Source organism: Eptesicus fuscus, chromosome 7, assembly GCF_027574615.1.
Source record: "Eptesicus fuscus isolate TK198812 chromosome 7, DD_ASM_mEF_20220401, whole genome shotgun sequence".
In the NCBI taxonomy this organism is placed as follows: Eukaryota; Metazoa; Chordata; class Mammalia; order Chiroptera; family Vespertilionidae; genus Eptesicus; species Eptesicus fuscus.
In genome coordinates, this window is record NC_072479.1 from 102,442,263 (window position 1) to 102,465,669 (window position 23,407).

Sequence of the window (23,407 nt, forward strand, 5' to 3'; positions counted from 1 at the left end):
GTACATCCATGCATCTCTGTTACAGACAAAACGTAGATCAGGGAGCCGCCCCCAGGTGAACTGCGGAGAGCTACCCTCTCCCCGCTCCCCCTCCACCCCCAACCCGAAGTGTCCCTCTGCGGCCAACCTTGAGGATGGAGGTCGTATCATTATTACGGAAAGTGGCAAATTCCTTACAGAAACCAGGCTCAGAGAGGGGGAGGGGCTTGCCTGAGGTCACACAGTAACCGGAGGGCCAGGGGGAGAGCCTGTTTCCTACAGCTTGGCGCGTGGGAAGGAAAACCTGATGTCAGAGGAGTGAGCCTCTGATGACATCTCCGCCTCCTCCGTAGGCTGGTCCGGGAGAGAACGGCTCTGCGCCCCTGCAGTGACCCCCGAGAGCCTCCTGGAGGCGGGCCGCCAGCCAGCCTTTCTGCTCCATCTGAGCCTCCCAGCTCCCACGGTGCCGCGGGGGGTACTTCCCGGCAGTAACCGCCCCTGTGTCTGTCCATCAGGCGTCGGACACGCCCCTTGGGAGGGGAGGCGGTCATTTCCTGGCTCCCCGCTGCCTTCATTGAAACTCCAGATGCCCATGTTGCTCACCTCTCGGGGCCTTGCAGATGGGGCGCCTGCCTGTTTGCAGGACAGCTCCTGTCACTCACAGCGGGCCCCGCCCTGCAGATAGGCTGCTCAGGGATGCATGGCCTGTGCCCTCTGCCCCCCACTTCTCCACCTGGCGAGCAGAGCCTTGAAGACCCAGGGCAAATGGCATCTTTTCGTGACACCTTCCAGGGCCTGCGTATCACTTCCCCATCCCTGACAGGATCAGTCACCCCACCCCACCCCACCCCACCCCAGCACAGCACAGCACAGCACAGCACAGCACAGCTGCCTCTAGGACAGTCCATTCTATGACAACAGGGGGGACCTGTCTCCAGTCTGCCCCTCAAGGTCACAGACAAGGTCATCTCCATCTTGGTGTCCTTGAACTTGGCTTCGCAGAGGCACTCAGGAAATGGCCACGTTTTATTTAAATTCAGGAAAGAAGGGACGACCGTCGATCCCTTCTTACCTGAAAGTGGTCCCGGAGAGCGTGTGGGTGGGACGACCTTCAGAGTCCTGTCTCTGGGGAGGGGTCCCCAGACCCTCCCTCCCACGGTGGCAGCCGTAGAGAGCTCTGTCCCAGGTTCCAGCCTCACATGACCCCTCACCCGGAAGCTGGTCTCATTTTTCTTCCTCCGACCCTGCCTCCAGCTCGGTGCCGATGAGGCCGGAAATCGTGGACTTCACAGTCCGCCTGCAACCGCGCTTCCTGCCTGTGTGACTGTCCCAAGACGGGAGCAAGTGTCCCCTCTGGCGGAGACGCCGGATGGCAAGGCCCGATCGGAGGGCTGGGCCACCTCGGTGCTCGGCAAACACGGCTGCTGCCACCTCTCTGGCGTCGCCCCTGAGCCGGGTGGTCCCGCTGCAGCCTCGCCACGGCTCACTGAGTGGTTTTACATGGAATTGGAGCCTTCTTTCCTCTGTTCCGTTTCCCCACGATCACTCTGACCCCCTCCTATCGAAGGACTGGGGGAGTTAGACTCAGCGGTTCAAGTCGGGGGGACCGAGATTGGGGGGGGTTTTTTCCATCTTTCTCGAAGCTTTTTGCAACGAGATTATTTCTATCCTGGTCTTGTCTGAGCCCCGGCTGGTGCCCTCTGCGTCATGGGAACAGGCGGGGAGCGGAATGAAATGGAAAAGTAAACATCAGCCTGAACCAAGACGCTCGCTTTTGACATTGGAGACCAGGCGAGGAGACAGGGGGGCCCCTGCCTGAGTCCTGCGCCTCCGCTGGCAGGGGCCTTGGCGCCCCCTTAGCTTCTCAGAGTCGAGGTTCCTCCCGTGTGAGGCCCGTAATCGCTAAGCCCTGCCTAAGCACATAATGATGGCTACTTTAAAGGTTTCTCTGCAAACCCTGATGGGGAATCAAATGAAAAAAGTGTGAAGAAACCACTTTCTAAACTGAAAAACAGTGTATAACTACTAGCCATTGTTTAAAAAATGTGTGAGATATCTTTTTTTTTTTTTTCAAATCCTCACCCGAGGATATTTTTTCCATTGCTTTTCAGAGAGAGTGGAAGAGAAGGAGGGGGAGGGAGAGAGAGAGAGAGAGAGAGAGAGAGAGAGAGATCGATTGGTTGCCTCCTGCATGAGCCCCAACCAGGGCTGAGGATCTAACCTACAACCCAGGTATGTGCCCTGGACCAGGAATCGAACTCGAGACCCTTCGGTGCACAGGCCGATGCTCTAACCGCTTAGCAACACTGGGCAGGGCAAGACAGCCTTGCAGTGGAATAGTCTTCAGCCTTCAAAGGAAGAGAATTCCGATACAGGTTGCACAGAGATGAAAGGGGCCAGCCACAGAAAGACAAGTACCCTCCGCTTCCATGTCAATGCGGTGCCCAGAGGCGTCCAATCACGAGGGCGGGGCTGCGGGGCTGCGGGACAGGGAAGCGTTAGCGGGTAATGGGCACCTTTCCGTGCGGGGTGATGGGAGAATCGTGGAGATGGTGGTGCTGATGGCTGCACAGCAGTGTGACTGTACTTACTGCCACCCACCTGCACCCTTACAGAGACTAAAATGGTAAGTTTTATGTACATTTTACCACAATTTTTTTTAAAAAGCCACTTTTTCGGGATGGAAAATGAGGGAATGGAGACGTACCTCATTTCCGGAAAACAATAAAGGGGTGTGTGTGTGTTTCCTTTAGACAGAGACACGTACAACGAAGGGCCGTGAGCGGGGCTTCGGAGGGAAGGCTGCCGTCCAGGAGGCTGAGGTGTTTGCAGCCTCCAGGCCCGTGCCCTTCACGTGGGAGAGAGGCTGGTACCGCCTGTAACATTTTTAAAGGTCAGAGCCGAGCGGAATGTCAGCCACTGCCTAAATGCATGATAAGAGCGAACTTAAAAATTAATTACAGGGCCCCTCCTGCTGACCCTGGGGGGGCCCAGTGGTGCGGAGCCCGGCCGCCCCTCCGAGGGGCCGACCTCAGAGACCCGTCCCGGCGGCTTTGTTCTCGGGCACAGCTCCGCGCTGCTTCAGGCCATTGTCCTGGCCAGCGATATGCTTTGAAATTGAAAGCTGTTCTAATTGGACACAAAGGGAGACACCTTCTGGATCGGGAGCCCAGCCGGGAATAAAAGCTGTACTTAGCCGCGGGCGGAAGGAAGAGCAGGTCGGCGGGGCGCCTGGGGACCGTCCTAAGCTACAGGACCCCCTGAGACAGAGCCCGGGAGGGTGGACAGAGCGCTCTGGAGCGCCCATCACGGCCGCGGGCTTTCCACGTGGCGCCTGACTTACGTTCTCCCAGTTTCCAAGGCGGCCCTGGGTCAGGGGGTGCCTTCCTTCGCTCACTCACTCAGGAATTTCTCTATCAGTCAGTATGGCAAGGTTCTGCTGCAGTGACAGCATCAGCATGCACCAACCAACACACACTCATGCTACGTGTCTCTCTCTCTCTCTTTTTAAATTTATCTTGATTGTTGATAGTGTTACAGATGTCCCCTTTATTGTTTTCCCCAGGGGCCCCCCTTCTCTCCCAGGCCTTCACCACACTATTATGCTATGTGTCTCTTGCCAGCCAGCGCCACGTCTCCCACCTTGGGACCCAGGCCATTCCATACCAGGAGACGTGACTCATAATGCAAAGGGTTTGGCCACGTTTTAAGTGACTTAGCCACGCCTAACCTCCAGGGAGCGGGGAGCGCAGCTTTGCCTTGTGCTGGGGAGGAGGGGGGCCGGACGATTCCATCAGCACGGTATGTTTTCCTGCTTGCTTTGCTGGGCTGTCCTTGGGATGGAGGAATTGTATGTGACGCACTTTGTAAATCATCAAGTCCTCACGGATGTAAATGACGCACGTGAGATACAAATGTAAAGTACGAGTGTATTCTCATTGTTGCTGTTACCGACATCAATAACCTTTCCTGTGTTTTTTTTTTTTTTTTTAACAAACATATTTCTTTATTGATTTCAGAGAGGAAGGGAGAAGGAGAGAGAGAGATAGAAACATCAATGATGAGAGAGAATCATCGATCAGCTGCCTCCTGCACGCCCCCTACTGGGGACCGAGCCCGCAACCCAGGCATGTGCCCTTGGCCGGAATCGAACCCGGGACCCTTCAGTCCGCAGGCTGACACTCCATCCACTGAGCCACGCCGGCTAGGGCACCTTTCCTGTGTTTTACTCCAGGCAGAACCAGCCATGACCGACCGTCAGCCAAAGTCGTGGGAGGCGCTCTTCCCAGCGGGACCGAGACGCCGAGCAGACGCGGCTCTGTGAGCGTGCTCCCCGCGTTTGCCTTCTGGTGTCTGACAGTCATTAGATTTTTTTCTTCCTCTGCTGAAATTTCTATCATTATCCAATCCCAAAGCCACAGAAGCATCCGAATTTTAATAGAGCTGGGCCCCTGGGCCTGCGAGCGAGGCATCTCGATGCTCAGCCACAGATGGAAGCGCTGGCCTCCACGTGGCGAGGCGAGCGCTGCGGCTTTCACCCATCCCGGGGGCTCAGGCCCCGCAGGGCCCCGGAGAAGCTCCTGGGAGAGCATTCAGAGGCCCGGCGCCCGTGTCGCTGGCTCGGTCCTGCTGGCCCTGGCCCTGGCCCAAGGTGATGCCATAGGATGGATAGCAGGGCTTTAGAGAAAACTCATCAACCAGAGTCTGACAACCTCGAAAAGTTTCCAAATGCCTGTCCTTGAGGGTTCTGCTCGCAATTGTGTTTCCTTATTCTCTCCCTCAGCCCGTGCCCTTCCCGCAGCCGCTCTGTCTCTTCCCTTATCCTTTTAGCGGGTAGTTCTCATTCTGCCCCCCCCCCCCACCCCCGCCCCAACACGCACATTTAGCCCCGGGTTCTCTCTCTGCACTTCTTCTCTGAGAGGAAGTGGAGTGCAACGCAGCTGCAAGAACTCTGGGCTCCAGGCAGACCTGCATTCGGTCCCTGCCTCTGACCCTTACTGGGTGCTCCCGGCCAGTTCCCGAACCTCTCTGAGCCCAATTCCCTTCCCAGCGTGGGGGAGGCAACGCCTGGTGTATAGAGCTTGCTGTGTGACTATGATAAACTCATGCCTTTCTGTCCTCCCTCTCCTTCCCGCACTGGCCACCTTGGCCCAAGACCCACACCACCCCGCTCTGGGCTCCCCAGTCCCCCTGCTCCCTGCCCTGGCAACTCAGCCCACGGGGCCCTGGCTCAGCCCAGCCCTGAAGGCCCGACCAATGCGCCCCCCCCCCCCCGCCCCGCCGCCCCTGTCTCAACTCCTCTGCGTGCCAGGCAGCGCCGGTGGGTGGAGGGGATGGGCATGAGGGATCCTCGGGGGCGGGGGGGGAGGGGGGCAAAAAGTCAGCTGGGGCACAGCTGCGTCGGCTTTAAGCGAGGCAGAGATAAACGCGGAGCCTGTGTATTACTTTGGCGGCTTCGGTTGGGCTTCTGGCCTGTGACTCAGTCAGAGGCTGGGCCGGGGGCCCCACGGCACAGAATTACCCTCCAGTTAATGTTCAGTCCACGCGAGCAGCCCCGTCCCCGGTGCGGGCTCACCCGTGGGCGCCGCACGCACCAGGCACCCAGGAGAGCCTCCTTCTCTCCCAGGCCCCGTCTGTGGCTCTCAGTCACCTTGACCGCTGGAACACAGCTCCATGGGACCATCGCTCGGGGGTGTCCTGGGTTCCCCTCACTCCAGGCCTCCAGCCTTCTCTGACATCCCCTGGGCCCACCCGCTCAGCCGTGCCCGCGCTCCCTCCCAGCCTCTGTGAGTCATTTGGAAATCTGGACTTGGGGTCCTTGGACCTTGCTTGCAGCCTCTTTGGGGTGCCATTTCTGCCCCCGTGGGCCGGCCTCCTCCTCATCTCTGCAGCCTGCTTCCAGCGCCCCCAGTATGGCCTCCGGACCTCGGCGGCCAGGTTCTGGCCGCACACAACCTCTCCTCTCTGGGTTTATAGCCCCCGAGATGCTGGTGCATTTTTTTCCTGAATGGACACCCCCAAGTGGACACTCCGGCCCCCGCCGGCCTCTCCAGCCTCATCTCCCCACTGCTTTTCTCTCTCGTGTCCCCGGCTCTTTCCTGTCCCTGTCCTATGCCCACCACCGCTGGGAAAGCCACCCCATCTTTCCAAGCCTCGGTCTCCCCATCTGTCAGAGGGAGGATAATGGGCCCACTCAGGATTATTTCAAGGGTTAAAGGCGCCCACAGGAAAGTACCCAGCCCTCCTGGGTGTTTGTTGAATGAACAAATGAATGAATGAATAAACACTTGAAGTCTGGTCCCTTTTGATCTGGCCTTTTACAAACCAGTCTCCGCCGGCTGGAACGTGTCTGGAGAAGCTGATAAGGCCGGTGTTTCTGAACCTATAACGCCCAGGTGGCGGTGACCCCGGCAGTGACCCCGGCGAGGGGCGGCCCTCCCGTGAGGGACGTTTTTCAGAGAGTGTCAGCCGGGGCCCTGAGCAGAGAGACGCGGGCCCCGCGCGGCGCCGCTCTTCTGAATGCTGCTCCTCGGGGTGCAGGCGCCCAGCGGCAGGGCAATCGATGCGGCAGGGCAGACACAAAAGCCCACGCGACGTGGGGCCCGGAGAGACACCGCGACCGTCAATTAGCGCCAGGCACAGCGTTCGACCTGTGTCCTTGTCAAAGGGGGCGGCCCGCCGGTTGGCTTGGTGCCCCTTGGTGGATGCTGAAAACCCCGGCTCTGAGAAATGCTTCTCCTTGTCAGCTGATGGAACCACAAAGTCAGCGCAGGAAGCACCTGCTGGTGTGCCATTGCCTGGGTTACACTGACAGGCCAAGTGTGTGAGGTCTGTGGGACACGCCGAGATGGAAGGAGGGGGCTGATCTTTGCTGGGCATCTACTATGTGCCCGGCACCGTGTGGGTACGTTTTCATTGAATTCTCACAATAACCGGGCAATTGACTTTTGATGCAGGTGAAGGGACCGAGGCTGAGGTGTCAATCAGCCCTGTCTGACCCCCAAACTGTGCGAGTCCCATGAGCCTGCAGAGCCTGCGTGGATGAGAGGCCAGACAAGGAGGACCGGCCTTGGGGTCCGCTGCCTCCTCAGGACTGGACCGATCCGGGTGGGTGCCTGCGGGAGGGCCTGTTTTATTGACATGTTTGTTCACATGTGAGGAGAAGAGATGCTACGTGTGGGACACGGGGACTGGGATGGGCTGAATTGTGTCTCCTAAAAAATAAACGTTGAGTTCTGACCCCCAGGACCTGAGACGGTCCTAGTCCAATAGGAAGGGTGTCCTTACAAAAGGGGGCCTTTGGACTCAGAGATGGACACGCGCAGAGGGGAGGCATGCGATGGGACACAGGGCGAAGGCCGGGGGAGGCAGAAGCTGAGGAAGGCGGAGGTTGCGGGGCACCGAAGCCAGAGGGAGGCCTGGAACATTCCACTCAGCCCTCAGGGAGCACCAACCTGCCAACACCCGGCCCCAGCCTGTGGCCCCCAGAGCTGTGACGTCACACTTCTGCTCTCCCAGGCCCCACGCCCATGGCACTTCGTTCCGGCAGCTCTGGGACACGAGTGCAGGGGCGTGGCTGTGGCTCCGCTCTCTTGTTGGCGCATTCGGCCCTGGCGTGGCGCGGCCAGGCCACTCTCTCAGCAAAGCCGGCCGACCTCCCGGTGGGAGGGCTTTGGTGGCAGCCCCGGTATCACCAGCATCGCCACCGGAAGTCACCCGCCCTGGGCCCCGGGGAGCGTGGTGAAGACAGCGTTCTCATCCCATTTCCGCCCGCTGTGCCGCGATGCCCGAGGGGCCCGCCAGCCGGCCACGGAGACCAACTTCAGGGCGAACTGCACACACCGGAGAGAAATCCCAGAAGGCACCTGCTCACTCCTAACCCTGCCCACCACGGGGTTGTTTTGACACTAGAGGCCGGTGCATGAAAATTCATGCACTGGAGGGGGGTCCCTCAGCCCAGCCTGCCCCCCTCACAGTTCCTCGATCGGGGGAAGGCGACGCCCCCATCACACCTCTGCTGCTGCCACTGCCAGCAGCGCCAGCCTCAAATGGTCCTGATTGCCTGAGCCTCGGGTGGCCCTGGGCGGCTGGGCAGCCGACATCCGAGGCTTGCCTGCACCTCGAGCCTGCCCTGGGTGGCTGGGGGGCTGAGGGGACTGGGGGATTCTGGAGGCAGGCACACAGCCCCTGCAGGGCTGAGGGGACTGGGCGCCACCATCTTTGAGGGTGTGACAGTCAATTAGCATATTCCCTCCTTATTGGCTGTGGGTGCCACCATCTTTGTGGGGGTGTGATGGCCAATTAGCATATTCCCTCTTTATTAGATAGGATTCTTTAAAATTGGGAGTTCTTATGAATGAATGAATGAATGAATGAACTCATTGCTCATTAATATTCAAGCCTCTACTTTATTTTTCCATGTGGGACTGGTGATGGGCTAGGAAGTGGGCGTGGGGCGTGTACTGCTTATGTTCCAACGTTAGACAGCAGGGGGTATGGCTGAGAACCTGGGCAGGTGAGTCACCGAGGCTCACCCGGCAATGACTGTCATTTAGGCATCTAGACAGAATCACAGGGACATCCACCTCCCCCCTGCGGCTCGTCTCAAGAATGCCAGGTGTCTGGTCTTTGTGGAACACTGTTTCCAATAACCCTGGCTTTGCAGGGGGAGACGTGGAGATGAATGAGCCATAGAAAACACTAATTTCCATACATTAGAGATAATAGAATATGTTAATAGCTTACACAAAGCTAATCTACAAGATGAAGATTATAACAGACAATTTAAGGGCAGAGACGCCACAGTGAGTTTTTGGCAGCTGATCAGAGTCGGGCGCTTCCCTGTGCTTTCGGAGAGGAGCTGCAGGCGCCTGGCCGGCAGGAGACAACGCCGCCAGCATCCAAAACCTGGGGGAGGCCCTCGCCCCGCTGCCCGGGGCTGTGTGACCTTGAGCAGGTGACTCAGCCTCTCTGGGGCCCCAATCCTTCATCTGCCTAACTCTCCAAAGAGCCATGAAACTAAATAGAAATGTATCCAAGTGCTTTGTAAAGGGCTCCCCTAACGTTTGGAAGCACAAGGCCAGGGAGATGTGAACAATTGCGAGGGGACTGAACTGTGAGCAGCAGAAACTGGAGATAACCAGTTGCTCCCTCTGCAGCTTCCTAAAACCCTTCATGAGGCTTGTCCGCCCACCCCGGCCTACAGGGCAGGTAAGGAGCCCTGGGCCTTTTGCTCCTAAGCCGCATGCCATGACTGTCCTAGGGGCCGGTGGCTGGTTAAGGCGGTTAATGCAGCGTCCCCTTCAACAGAGCAGGGACCATTCAGAGGCCACGCTCAGCAGTGCTTCCCAGCAAACAGGTGAGGAAGCTGGCGCGGAGCTGCCCGCCTCCAAGGGACCGGTCAGCTGTGCTCAGCAAAGGAGGGGCTCTCAGAAGGCCACCTCCCGCCCGGCCCCTCTGCAGCCAGAAAAGCCCATCCTCCCTGCGGGGTCCAGAGGCTCCTGTTTATTTGGGGGGCACCGTGTGGATGCTGATGGATGGAAGGCACCGCTTGTGCATCTTCTGTACGGGCCCCCTGCCTCATGGACACGGGAAGTTTGGGCTTCACGTTTCCTGATAGACACGGGGGACTGTGCCCTCTTTCACGGTCCCCAGGGGGGTCAGCTGGGGCGGGGGATGTTGCCTACCATACCTGCCTTCCATCCCAGACCAGCCGTCACCCCAATCCCGCCTCTTTCAGGCTCAAGTCAGCGTTTCGGTTACGTCCCATCCTGTCCTTTCTCCAAAGGCTTTTAAACTGTCGCCGACTTGCCACTCTGCCCTGTGCAAGGGCCAGAGACCGCGGTGGTGTCCTCCCTCCGCTGGTTCCCCGTATCCTGGGAATTTGTGCTCTTCCAGCTGCGTGTTCATTCCCACACTTGGCTCATCCAGTGAGTTACTGCTTCCAGTTCAGTCCTCCCTCTGTGTTCTGTTTTGGAGGTTTGGGGTTAATTCCGCCAGCTTCTCGGGGTTGGCGGCTGCTCCTGAGCCTCTCGGGCCCAGGGGAGTGGAAGGGACGCAAATAGCCCATCATTACCAGCGACGAGGAAGCTAACCGCTCAGGGACACCGCTAAGCGCTCCCACCATCTTTTAATGAAGTATGAACATATTACTGTTAGGTGACTGAGTTCAAAGCTAATTTTGTGTTAGTTTCTGTCCGCTGTTTCTGGCTGCTCTGTGTGGCTTCCGAGTGCAAATTATATTCTCCAGCGGCAGAGACCAACCCACCAGAGAAACGGAAATTCCCACTGCTGGGCCGAGCCAGTGAGAACCGTCCCCAATTAAAACCGCCTGTGTGTGGCTCCGTGACATTAATTAGGTGGAAAGAGAGAAAATGGGACAGTCTCTCCATCTCCAAAGCAGCCCTTCATGTGCTCTCGCTCTGCCCCAGCCGCTGCTGATTTGGGTCTAGACATGAAAGAGGCAAGGAAGGGCTGGGGGTGTGCAGGGAGGCAGACGGCGCCTCAGAAACGGGGGAACCGGCGGAAGGAGACCCGGAGGTGTGCGGTGGCTGCTTCTGCAGAGCCGTCCTGGAGTGAGGGGGGCGGTGACCAGCTGGAGAGCAGGAGGCGGAAGGAGAGGGCAAGTGAGGAAGGCGAGGCTCCCGGCTCCTCCCCAGGACAGCGGACCTGCCTGTCTTTCCGCTTTCCTGTCCCCGCCAGTGGCCACTGCCACCTGGCCACCCTCACCCTGAACTGTGAGGCAGTGTGATCACATGGTTGCACGTACAAGCTCCACACCAAGACAGACCAGGGTTCAAGGTCTGGCTTTGACACTTACTACTTCCTGTGTGGCCCTGGACAAGTTCCTGAGCTTTGCTTAGCCTCTGTTTTCTCACGTGCAGTGTGACAACACGAGGACCTTCCTGGTGAGGGTGTTGAGAGAATTAAAGAGTGCCTATGCCCTAGCCCCGTGGTCGGCAAACTGCGGCTCGAGAGCCACATGCGGCTCTTTGGCCCCTTGAGTGTGGCTCTTCCACAAAATACCACGGCCTGGGCGAGTCTATTTTGAAGAATGGCGTTAGAAGAAGTTTGAAGAATGGCGTTAGAAGAAGTTTAAGTTTAAAAAATTTGGCTCTCAAAAGAAATTTCAATTGTACTGTTGATATTAGGCTCTGTTGACTAATGAGTTTGCCTACCACTGGGCCTAGCCGGTTTGGCTCAGTGGATAGAGCGCTGGCCTGCGGACTGAAGGGTCCCAGGTTCGATTCTGGTCAAGGGCCTATGCCCGGTTGCAGGTTCGATCCCCGTAGGGGGCGTGCAGGAGGCAGCTGAAGAGTGAATCTCTCTCATCATTGATGTTTCTATCTCTCTCTCCCTCTCCCTTCCTCTCTGAAATTAAAAAAATATATATATATATATATTTTTTATTTTTTTTTTAAAGAGTGCTTAGAATGCCCTGGCCGGTGTGGCTCCGTTGGCTGGATGTCGTCCTATACGCCAAAAGGTTGTGGGTTCGATTCCCGGTCAGGGCACATACCTAGGATGCGTGTTCGATCCCCAGTCAGGACACGTATGGAAGGCAACCAACAGATGTTCTCTCTCACACTGATGTTTCTCTCTCTCTGCCGTCCCTGCTCTCTAAAATCAATAAGCATACTCTCAGGTGAGGATTTAAAAAAGTGCTTAGAACATTGTTAGCATTTAATAAGTGTCAACCATTATTATTACTGCTGGAGTAATAATATTAAAGCAGAGTTCTGGAGCTCGTCCTTCCCTCATCCCTACCTCTCACCGCACATTTGGAATTAATCACCTAGTCCCAAACTTGTACTTGTGCACCTTGCCAGGGCGCTCTGCGGTGTGAGAATGATGTGGTAGACGAGGGGAGACAGTTCTCAGCTGCAGCACAATGGAACGCAGAGATTGCATTATCGCATAATGGAATTCTACTGTGTGAATAGCGGCAAATGCCGGAGGCCACAATTCTGCAATAATTACCATATCTTTGAGAACTTTCTGCACCATCAGTGAGAAAGCAGAATTCAAAATTACCCAACAAAATCGTCCTGAAAACCTAGTTTCTTCTGAGCCAATTTACTCTTTTCTAAGCCTGCCTGATGAAAGGTGGCATCCACATTCTGCCATAACAATAATATGCGTGGCCTCGGCAAATTACTTGCAGTTCTGCAAGAAATAAAAATCAGTTCCACGTCTCCACGCCCTTTTATCACATCTCAGAATCCACCGTATTAAAAATAGGGAAGCCTAGCAAAACAGCCCCCAGTGCACTGAATATGCACCCCCTCCACCCAGCTGTTCTCACGATCCCTTTCCCTTTAAAATGGGGGCGCGCAAAAGGAGGGATCCTGGCACACCCAGGAGCAAACCCCTGTCACACCGAACTCACTCGGTGGGGAGATGAGTCACCAGGTCTCCAAAAACCCTTTGAAAGTTTATTTTAATCAGTTTGTGAATGGATTTTGGGAACCCTTTAATCCTCACATTTCTATGACATTTTATTTCCAATAGGATCCATTTCCTTGTCATTCAGTTCTTTTCTGTGAGCCAGGCTAGAAATGCTACGTGACCGCTGCTGACTGGGCTGCTGAGTCAGGGAAACCACAGTGCTCACATTTCTGACCTGCCGTTTTGGATGTTGTGTCCTCAGACTCACCTAGTTCTCTCCTGCTCCCAGCTTTTGTACACGCTGTTCTCTCTGCCCAGAAGATTCCCTGTCTGCCCTGACTCCCGTTGCTTGACGAAGTCCTGCTTATCCTTCTGAATTCAGCTTGGACTTCATTTCTGCCAGGAAGCGCTCCCTGGCCTCCACATCAGAGCAGGTTGTCCCTCTGTACCAGGCGCCCCCACACCAGCCTGTGCTTACCAAGTTCATAGGACTTACCAGGTGCACATTGCACTCCAATTACCCATCTACCTCTCCGCGTCTCCACTAGACTGTCACTCTGACACAGGACTGCAGCCACCTTGCTCACCATTGTGTCCCCGAAGTCTAGCAAATGACCGACTCATAACCGGGGCTGCTTACGTATGGAAAGGATGAACACATGAATCATTTGACAGTAAGTAAGCTGTCAAGTATTTTTATAGCTGCCTGATAAGAGCCTCAGGTTGCAAGTAAAGTACTTAAGAGAGTAACGTCTAATGAAGTGTTTTAAAACTGAGATAATTACAGTCAATCAGAATATACCCACTTCTAAGTTAAGCCAAGTTTGTTCTATTCGTTTAATGGAGTTGGCTAAATAGAAACTCAAATAAGTGTTTGCTAATTAACAAATTGCTGAATTAAAGTACGCGAGCTCTAGTTAAAATCTGAAGTTCCCATGTGCGTGTACTAAGCACACAGTGAGGTCGTTTCTCAAAGGGATGGTTTTTGTTGTCAGTTATTTGTGAGGTTCGTCTGAGTAACTTTCTAGACATTGGAAGCAGCACATTTTGGTGATGGGGGTGGGGAGGGAGGAGTGCTTGATCTCTGGAGGGTTTATTCTCCTCTCTGAGCAAGCTGCATCTCAGAGATGTCCTAGCCAGTACACAAAGGAGACACCGTATCCTTCTATCCCCTATGAATCCACTCGTGGATCTCCCAGGTGTATGAAGAAAGCCAACAGAAGATGTCTTAGGACTTTTTTATGCTCGATTTTATTCCATAAAGAGGTTTTATTTGGCCAACATGTCATTTAGTGACATTTATTTCATTAATCCTGGAATCCATATTTCAGCTCAAAAGTTACTTCCTTAAAAATTCCTTTGCCAGGTTAAATCCTCAAGAACCTTTCCCAGAACTATTAGCCTTTACATTTTTGAGAAAACAACTTGATCTCTGAAATTTCTCTAGAACTCAAGCTCTGAGGACAGGAGCTACATCTGGTTTTGCTCACCACTCTATCCCCAGGGCCTGGTGCAGAGTCTTATGAGTAACAGGAACTGAAAAAGACCGAGACCCAATGGGTAAATGATGGCAGAAGCCACTTTTCCCCAAGGGCACTTGTTGAGTTCAACAGATTCCAACTCTCATTCTGATAACCTGGCCAGGTGACAGGAACAGAAATCGCCTCACCCACGGTGAACTCTAGCAAGAGATGCTCCTTCCACCAAAGTCAAACCCAATGACTATGCAATGAGAATGAATTGGGAACGAACCATCCCTATGAGGAATTGAAGTCTGGGATTAAGCTGGGTATTCTAGAACACTCCAACAAAGGTCTTCAAGAACCTGTGCTGCCTGGCACTCTGCCCTGCCTTTCCTCCCTGGCCTCATCTCCTCCCGCTCTCCCCTTTCCTCACTCACCGCAGCCACCCTGGCCTCCTTGACATTCCTCCAACCTGCCAAAGACCTTCCTGCTTTTGAGTCTTGGCACTAACAGTTCCCTCCAGTTCTTGACTAGTTTGCATGAAAATCAATTCTGATTTGGGGGTGGCATCCAGGCATTAGAGTATTGTTTACACGTCCTGTATTTCTTCGAAATTATCAGGAATCATCTTAGCTTTTTATAGATTTGTTGAAACTGAGTGATGGGTACATGCAGCCCCTTACACTGTTCTATCAACCAAATACAAAACAAAAGAAAAGCTTCTCCAGTGATCCTCAGGTGCAACAGGGTTGAGAAGCATTGGCCTGTAATCCCCAAATGAGACCATTCTGCTTATAAATATAGTAATTGAGGCATGTTTTAATGAATTAAAAAGATACAAGATGAAAAATATCAAATTTATTTTTGAAAATACAAGAAAAGAGAGTAAACATTTGAATTCACTTTGCAATATACATGAACAACAAAAACACCTGTTCCATGTTCTTTTTGTCTCAACTAAACTCCTAACCAACATGGCATCCATAAGAAGGGGAAGGTTCTGGCCCTTGGTTTGCAGAACAGAAACGTGGCATGAGAACATGTAAAACCTGTGCCCCAGACTCAATCTTCCTAACTCAAGGCAAAGGCTTGATGACAATGACACCCCACACAGATGAGAAGTAAAGGGCCTCTCACCACCAGCTTACCCCAGAGCTCTAGAATAGTCATTTCCCACGTGAGGGCTTACCTTAACTTTCACTGCTGTGTAAATGTATTTTGAGTTCAACAGATTAAAGTACAGAGCATGGAAGAATGAAATTCTCTTCGGTTTCAAATGAACTAATATCTAAATCTGAAAATATTATCAAAGGTGAACCTTTTCTGTTTAAAAAAATAAACCACCCAAGTGAATTTATTGATGTGAAAGATACTTGTTAATAAATCTGACAAAGAAAAATCAAACCGTCAGTCTATTTTGCCATAGTAATGAGAATCTATAGCAGGCTAACTCCGTGTCGGGGAAGTGGGACCACAGAGCTCTATCAGAAATGGTTACTGGGATGATTCTATTGGGTCTGAGCTCTCCTCAGAAGACTGGGGCAGCGGCGAAGCCGTGCTGACTTGTGGGCTATTCCCACTCATTCTTACCAGATGGCTGTTGATGACACCAAGTTCTTGTATCACCAGACTCAGATCTTCGTGTAATTTGACTACTGCATTTTTTACCTCCCCTAGAAGACCCTGAATGGAATTGTTTGCCTTAGGCTCCTGAGGCAGGCCTTTGGTTGTCTGAAAACTAGAACAGGGCACAGAGGTGAAGTGGTCTACATGTTGGGTGGAAAACCCTACCCAATTACTGCTGGAAATCTGACTTATCTTCTTTTTAGCAGAATCAGAGTTATCGGGAAGACTTTCCAGTAGATTGAAGTTGTCACTTTCTTCATCAGAAGACAGTGAGCTCATGGGAGCAAAGGGGTGACGAACCCTGGCTGTCTTATCTTTCTCTTTAAAGGAGACAGAAGAAGACTGTTGATGGGATAAAGCACAGTAGGAAGGTCCCGCCAAACTCCGGGGTAAGAGAGGAGCAGACTTGTCTGGAGAGGCCGATTCAGGAGACGACATGGATAGAGTAGAAAAGGAGGATGTCCCCTCAGAGGTGGTTGACACTAAAATGTATAAACGAGAGAGAAAGGTTATGCAACATACAAATGAGAGTACTAGCTAGAATAATTTTACAGTGTCAAATCCTATCTGAAAGGTCTCAACATAAATACCCTACTTAGAATTTGATGTGCAAAATAATCATAATAAACCTAAAGCAGGAAACAGAGAAAATCTAAAGATTTTCTGAAGGAAACTAAAATAAAATGACCAATATTTATCTTCACTCTCAGAGCCTGACTACCATATTTTTATATTGCACTTATCAGAGAGAGCAGAAAGTCAAGCATTACGCCCCATTCTACTGATGGCATTTTAAGTTGGCATTTAAAATAGAAAGTCTGAGAAACCTGCAACTTACATTCCTTCTCCATTTTTTCTTCTACAGAGAATACTATGGCAAAATGAACAACCAACTACAACTATCAAAAGTTGTGAAACTAATTTTTTCTCTCAGTAGTCAAATATGTCAAGACTGAAGTCCAGTCCATCTGAGATCCAGAACACTAGTGCATGCATGCAATTAGTTTTCCACCAAGAAACTGCATGTAAAATAAAAAGCATTCTAAGTCTATTTTCCATAAAATTAAAGATTTAATAACATTTTAACTTTCAGGAAAAATTGTATTAAATCTCTTCTTCAGCACTTCATTCTAAATCATTATTTTCCAAAGTGTATTCTGAGGAATGCGATGTGCCTGACGGTGTAAAAAGATGTTCTGTGAAAAACGGGGCTTCCAAGTCAAATCAGACTGAGCGACTGCATACCGTGCCTCCCATTAGATTAGCGCAGTATTTACTCTGTTTTCCCAGACTTTCTTGGACACAGAACTTCTTCTTGTCTCCTTGGAATATCGATGTACATTCATTTATGTATTAGGTGGTACAAATGGTTAGTTCTAAAATCTTTGAAACTAACTCTGGACTTGCTACTTAAATAAAAAAATAAAAAAAACGTACTCTCTATAGTCATAGAACAGGGAAATCAATGCTTACCACTTAGCACCTATGACTTATATATTCCTTTCTATATTATTTTATTTCCTTTACATACCCACATCCATTTAAACTAAATTGGACCTCTTGTAAAAATTATGGCTGGTGTAGGCGGCTTCTATTTTCTGCTTCAAAGCTTTCCAGTTCTCAGGAAAAATCCCAATCACAAAACGTTCTGGGGTGAGATGAGTCCTCTAGTGACGCAGCAGCAGGGTATGAAAGGGAAGTAGCATGTCATCGGCACATGGTCAGGAGGAGACCAGCCCCCTGAGACTCAGGCCGGCTTATCCACCGTCTCTCCTTGGATTAAAAGGGGGACGACAGTTTCCTGCCATGCTAATGACGAAAGCCTCAACATATGCGTGCCCCGAGTCACACGACATGTCCCTGCACCACCCTCCTGTGTGGCTCTCCTGTTTCCTACACCCCGTGTCTTTCTCTTTCGTGGTTTACTCTCAGTTTGGAGTAGCACATTCTCCAGCAGTTCACTGGAAATGGATGCAGAGAAGTAAACATTTTGAGAACTTGCTTGTTTGAACATGTCTATAAAGAATGATTGATAGATATGCAAATCTTTACTGAAAAAGGAAGAGTGGGAGAAAGGGTGAGAGGCTATATTTAATTATTAGAAAGTAGTCACAAAACCTGAGCAATATTTATATTCCATTTCTCAAATTGTGCATGAGTTTGAACTGGGATTAATAGATGAAAGTTATAGGAAAACAGATTTTAGCCCAATTAAAAAAAAACACATAACATTTTCTAATGCTTCTCCACACATGAAGTGGGTGTGTGGGGAAAGGGTGAGCACGCATGATGGGCTCAGGCACAGCCTGCATGGCTGTTTGCAGGACTGTTTCATGCATCAGGTGGACAGACTATATGTCCTTGATGAGACTCCAAAATTCCAGGACCCAAAGCATATCTTTAAGTTACTAAGAAACTATTCTAGAAATAGTGCACCCTGGTCAGGAAAAATGATTTTAATGAGAAACTCTTAAGTAGGTCAAGAGGAAATAATATTTAAGTCAAATATTACCTTACTAGAGGCCCAGTGCATGATTAAATCATGCACGTGTAGGGTCCCCTACACGCTTTCGCTTTCGATCACGGGGGAGCTGGGTGCCTGTCCACTGGTGCACCAGGCCTTTCAGAAGCCTCCGGTGCGGGGAAGGCTTCTGAAAGGCCTGGTGCTGGAGCAGACAGGCACCCAGCTCCCCCACTTTTGATGGTCCGCAGCGGGACGTGAGCTCGCTGCCCCAGAGGCCCCTTCTGTGCCGCAGCACAGCCATGGCGCAGACGCTGAGCTCGCGCCGCCGCTGGTGACGCAAGCTCAGCGTCCCACCGGCCCAATCAGCCACCCCGGCCACCCCAAGTCCTGCCCCCCTGCGCCTCCTGGCCAATCATGGGCATAGCGAAGGTACGGTCAATTTGCATATTTGTCTATTATTAGGTAGGATATTTTTTAAGATAACCCACTTACTTTAGTCACATATATACAATGCGGTTAAAATATCTGGACTTTAGTGGTTCTCAAAGTTGGTCCCTGAACCAGTAGCAGCGGCCGCGGCAGCACCTGGGGATTTGTTAAGGATAAAGGTCCTGGGCTTCACTGCAGACCCACTAACTCAGACAGAGTGTTAACAAGCCTCCAGGTGTCTCCGGGTGTGTCAGCGTGTGAGAACCCCCGCTCTCTCCTGCACCTCCACCTTTTGTTTCCGCGGCGGCGGCAGCGGCTGCCTAAATAGCTCACCACTGCTCACAGTTTCGCAGCTTTGATTCCTGGGCTACGTGATGCCTTGGCTCTAAGGAGCCACTTCCCCTCTAATTGCTGCACACCATTTACTTTGTTTCCAAACAGCACAGCTGCACCAGACACTTCAGGCTGCGCTCGGGGGCAGCTCCCCGCCCGCTCGGGTACCCTTCTCTGACGCACTCAGAAGTTAGGAGGGTACCTGGTTAACTTTCATCCCAAGTTAACTTTCATCAAGCAGTTGATCTGCCAAAGCTGAAACCCAGCAATTATTGCAAATAAGCTGCAGTAAATGTGTGATGTATGCACACCAATTAATGCTCCGCTTGCCTCAAGATCGCACCGATGAGACGATCCCAAGTGCTGTGTCATCTCTAACTTTATACTCACGAGTAACACCGAACCATTATATTACAACTTTAAATTTAAAAAGCATTTAGAACTCTTGGGTGCAAAAGTAAACTGACTAATACATTTCTAGAAATATTTTAGAACTTAGCTGTACTGTGAATTTTTGTATAACTAGTAGGTCCTTGGTCAATTAAATACAGTTCATTGTAAACCACAGGGATTTTTTTTCCCATTCTCCAATTCATTTATTTCAATTTTCCTAGCTGGTTTATAATGACTGCCAAGTTAGCTCTACACATAAATTAAAATATTCTGATTTTGTCCAGTGGTTAAAAAATAGTTTACACAGACCTTCATAGCAGAATTATTCATAATAGTCAAAAGGGAAAACAACTCAAATGTCCATCAGCTGTGAGTGGATAAAGGAAATGTGTTTGTCTATACAATGGAATATTATTCTGCCATAAAAAGGAACAAAGTAGGATACATGCTATAACATGGATGAACCTTAAAAACATTATGCAAAGTGAAGGACACAGTCACCGAGGCCCCATGCTGTATGATCCACCATATAAAGTGCCCAGAACAGGCAAATCCATAGAGACAGACGAGAGACTAGTGGTTGCAGGAGTTAGGGAGAGGGGGGAGTGGAGGGGGGCTGCTAATGAGCACAGGGCTTTGGGTGAAGACATACCGCTAGAGGCGTTGCTGGGCTGTCGGGGGCAGGGCAGCAGCTTGGCCGTGACTTCCCGGTGGGACAAGGCTCCCTTCAACACGGAGCTTCTGAACCGGCCCAACCGTGGCTCGGGGTTAGCTGAAAGGGTTTGCAGAACTGTTTCCTATCGTTTTCCCACTTCTTTTGAGGAAATGGTTAATTTTTCCGGCACTGGAGTCTTCAGTTAAGTTTTTGGGGAGTCTAAAGTTATATGCAGATTTTCAACTGCTCAAGTGGGTGTTGGTGTCCCTAACACCCGTGTTGTTTAAGGGTCCATTGTACTGTTTTTCCTATACACACACACTTATGATACAGTTTAACTTATAAATTAGACACAGTAAGAAATTAATGACAATAATAAAATGGAACTATTATAACAATGCAGTATAATAAAAGTTATGTGAATATGGCCACTCGTTTCAGGGGATCCCTTGCTGCAGTCTCCATATGGGCTCAATGCTTTCTGACGCGACATGCTGTCATCATTTGGAACACGTTTTCTGCTCATGTCTTCCACCCACAGATTTAATGCCTTTTCCATCCTAACTAAGCAGTTATCACCAGCTGCGGCTGGAACTTACAGTTTGAGGTGTGACAATAAAACTAGCACAAATTTCTTTTTCCTGCTTCACAATTCACGGACAGATGATTTGTTCTTACCACAGAGCTTAGCAACCTCAGCATACGATTTCTCTTCTTTCCTTATTAAGTCAACAACTTTCCCCCTTTCACTTGAAAGCAGCACTGACTGGCTTCTCTCGGCACATCCAAATGGCCAGCATCACTACTCTTATGCTTCGGAGCCATTACTAAGTGAAAGAAGGGTCACATGAACACAAGCGCCGAGAGACCTCACAGTCGTCTGACCACCTGGATGGCTACACAGTGACTAATGGGCAGATGACATAAACGTCATGGACATGTGGACAAAGGGGATGATTAATATCCTGGGCGGGATGGAGGGGAAAGCATAAGATTCTACCGTGCTACTCAGACCAACATGCCATTTTAAACTTATGAATTGTTTATTTCTGAAATTTTCCATTGAATATTTTCAATTCGCAGTTGGCCAGTGGTAGGTGAAACTTGAAATGCAAAACCACGAAAAAGGGGGGTGGGAGGCTACTGGACCACCTTCTCTATCCTCCATCATCCCGAGTGATGCCAGCGTCCATGGAGACTAGTCATCCATCCTCACCTCATCATTTCTTGAATCCTCAACCAGCCATTCCCCTGAGTATTCCTTCGAACATGTCATCACTCAGAACTGCCTCTCTCTGAAATCTTATTTTCCAAGATTACTTTCCTTCTGAATTTCTTCCAGCCCCCTCATTCCTTTAAATACATCTACCCTTTGCCCTCGTTGAGACAACAGATCTAACCCTTTGCACTCGCTTGCTTTTTTATCGATTCCTTTATTCTACTCGGGATTTAATTTTTTAAATGCCCCAGATTTTACAAAGCGTGGCAGTAGAATAAAAAACTGGAGTTTCTTTTCATACAAACTTATTTATTTGGATTTTTTTATATTTCAAATTATTGATACATTCAAAGAGTATAAAAAGAGCTGCTACCGATGCTAACTGTGTCGAGTCACACTCGACATCCGAGTGGAAAAGGCTAATGATGCTTTTGTTTCCTCTCACTCTACCAGGGTCTGCCTGGCTCTACTTTCTTTCTAGTCCAGTGTAGAATCCCATCATCCATCACTTTTAACCACTTTCTTGCTACCTCCTTGCTGCTGTGTCTTCTGCCTTACCTGCTGCTAATCCCTAATCCGAGAGTCAGCAAACCTCTTTCTAAAGGACCAGATAGCAAATATTTTAGGCTTTGTGGGACATACAGTGTCGGTTGCAACTGCTCAGCTCTGCTGTTATAGCACAAAAACAGCCAAAGACAGTATGTAAACCAATTAGTGTGGTTGTGTTCCAAGAGCCCTTAGATTATAAAAAACAGTCAGCAGGCCCTGGCCAGTTTCACTCAGTGGTTAGAGCGTCGGCCCTTGGACAGAAGGATCTCAGGTTCGAGGGCATATACCTCAGTTGCAGGCTCGATTCCCTGGTTGGGGCACGTGCAGGAGGCAACCAATCAATGTGTCTCTCTCACATAGATGTTTCTCTCTCCCTCCACTTCCTCTCTACTTTCTCTTAAAAAATCGATGGAAAAAATATCCTCAGGTGAGTATTAAAACTACCCAGTGGGCCAGGGTAGTTTACCAATCACTGACCTAACCTTATTCCAATTTATATATCTACCTTTTTCATTCCCACTCCCAGGCTGCTCGGCACTACTGGAGAAAAGCATAGATCCCATAAACTAGGATTGCTGCAAATGACCACTCCTTCATTTTATCTGTGTCTCATCAGTTCCCCCTTCCATTCTCTAGAGTGGTTACTCTAGATCTATTCCAGTCTCTTCACAGCCGTAATATCACTCCAAACTCCTCAGTCTTGGCAGGTGACATCAGACAGTAAGATATTGAGGCCAAGACTACAGTATATGGTACCTGGAGGCTTAATACATCTTAATTATTAAAATCAACAAAACCCTTCCCTCACACTGATACATCCTTTCTCCTCCTTTCTTACAGGCCCTCAGGATGAGGTGACTCCCTTCTGTTCTGATTCTAGGCCACCTCCCCCAGATCATGCTCCATCTTGGGCTATCTCCCTCTTCCTCACCCTCTCTTGTCTCCTATCTCTACCCAGTTTCCTTTCACACAATAGCCTCTGAAGTGCCACCTCCCTGTTTCACCTCCTCCAAACCCATTCTCCACACTCCCTGAGAGAGTAATTTTTCTAAAACACATTGGTAAAGCTACTCACCTGACTTACAACCATTAGTGACTTGCATTGTCTCCAAAATAAAGTCCAAACTTAACCTGGAAGACATAGCGCATCTATCCCGGCTTAATTGTCCAATGTTTTCTTCTATTACTTTTTCAACTACATTTTCCATTCCTTCTCTACTAAGCTGCTTTTAGTTTGCTTATTAAATACTGAGTGCCTCCTAAGTGCAAGGCACTGTGGTTGGTGCTGAGGATAGAATAATAAACAGGGTAGATGTGGTCCCTTCCTGCATGAGGTTCACATTCCACTTTTGGGGAACGACATTAAAAAAAACCTTAATGCATATATAATTATATTTAATTAGAGTGACAATAGGTGCTAGGGAGAATAATTGTAGGATATTAAGATAGCATACAGTTGGGGAGATTTGAAATAATCTAGGGGTCCGGAAATCTTGAAGAAGTGATGTTTGAGCTGACCTCTAAAGGATGAGTAGGAGTGAACTAGGGAAGAAGGGGATTAGAAGTCAGAGGGAACAAGAGTCCACAGGTGGTGAAGCCACATGGTTTACTTGACAAATGGAAAGAACATCAGGCTGCTGAAAGGCAGAAGCTAGACTGCGCAGGCCTGGAAGGCTATTGGATCTTTAGGAACATGGGAGCAGCCCACGGTTTAAGTGGGGAGGATTAGTCATCAGGTCATTCTGGCTGTTCTACGGAGAATTAATTGGAGCTTCACAGAATTTCTTTGCTCAGTCACAACTCTGTATTATTCCTCAGCCTGCGTGCCCTTTCTGGAAGGACAGAAGTTTACTTGTTCCTGAGAATAAATGAGAAAACCAAAAGGAAGCTCTTGTCTATGCTAGTTCTTT

At 50.5% G+C, this 23,407-nt stretch overlaps 1 protein-coding gene across 1 annotated transcript in view; it reads right to left on the reverse strand.

The window, feature by feature from the left end:
* Positions 1–14,667: 14,667 nt before the first annotated feature.
* ENTHD1 (ENTH domain containing 1) overlaps positions 14,668–23,407 on the reverse strand; it is an 84,169-nt gene continuing 75,429 nt past the window's right edge. The window contains exon 7 of the mRNA XM_054719548.1: positions 14,668–15,937. Coding sequence (XP_054575523.1) covers positions 15,324–15,937 — 614 coding nt within the window. The 3' untranslated portion in view covers positions 14,668–15,323. The remainder of the gene's footprint in view (positions 15,938–23,407) is intronic.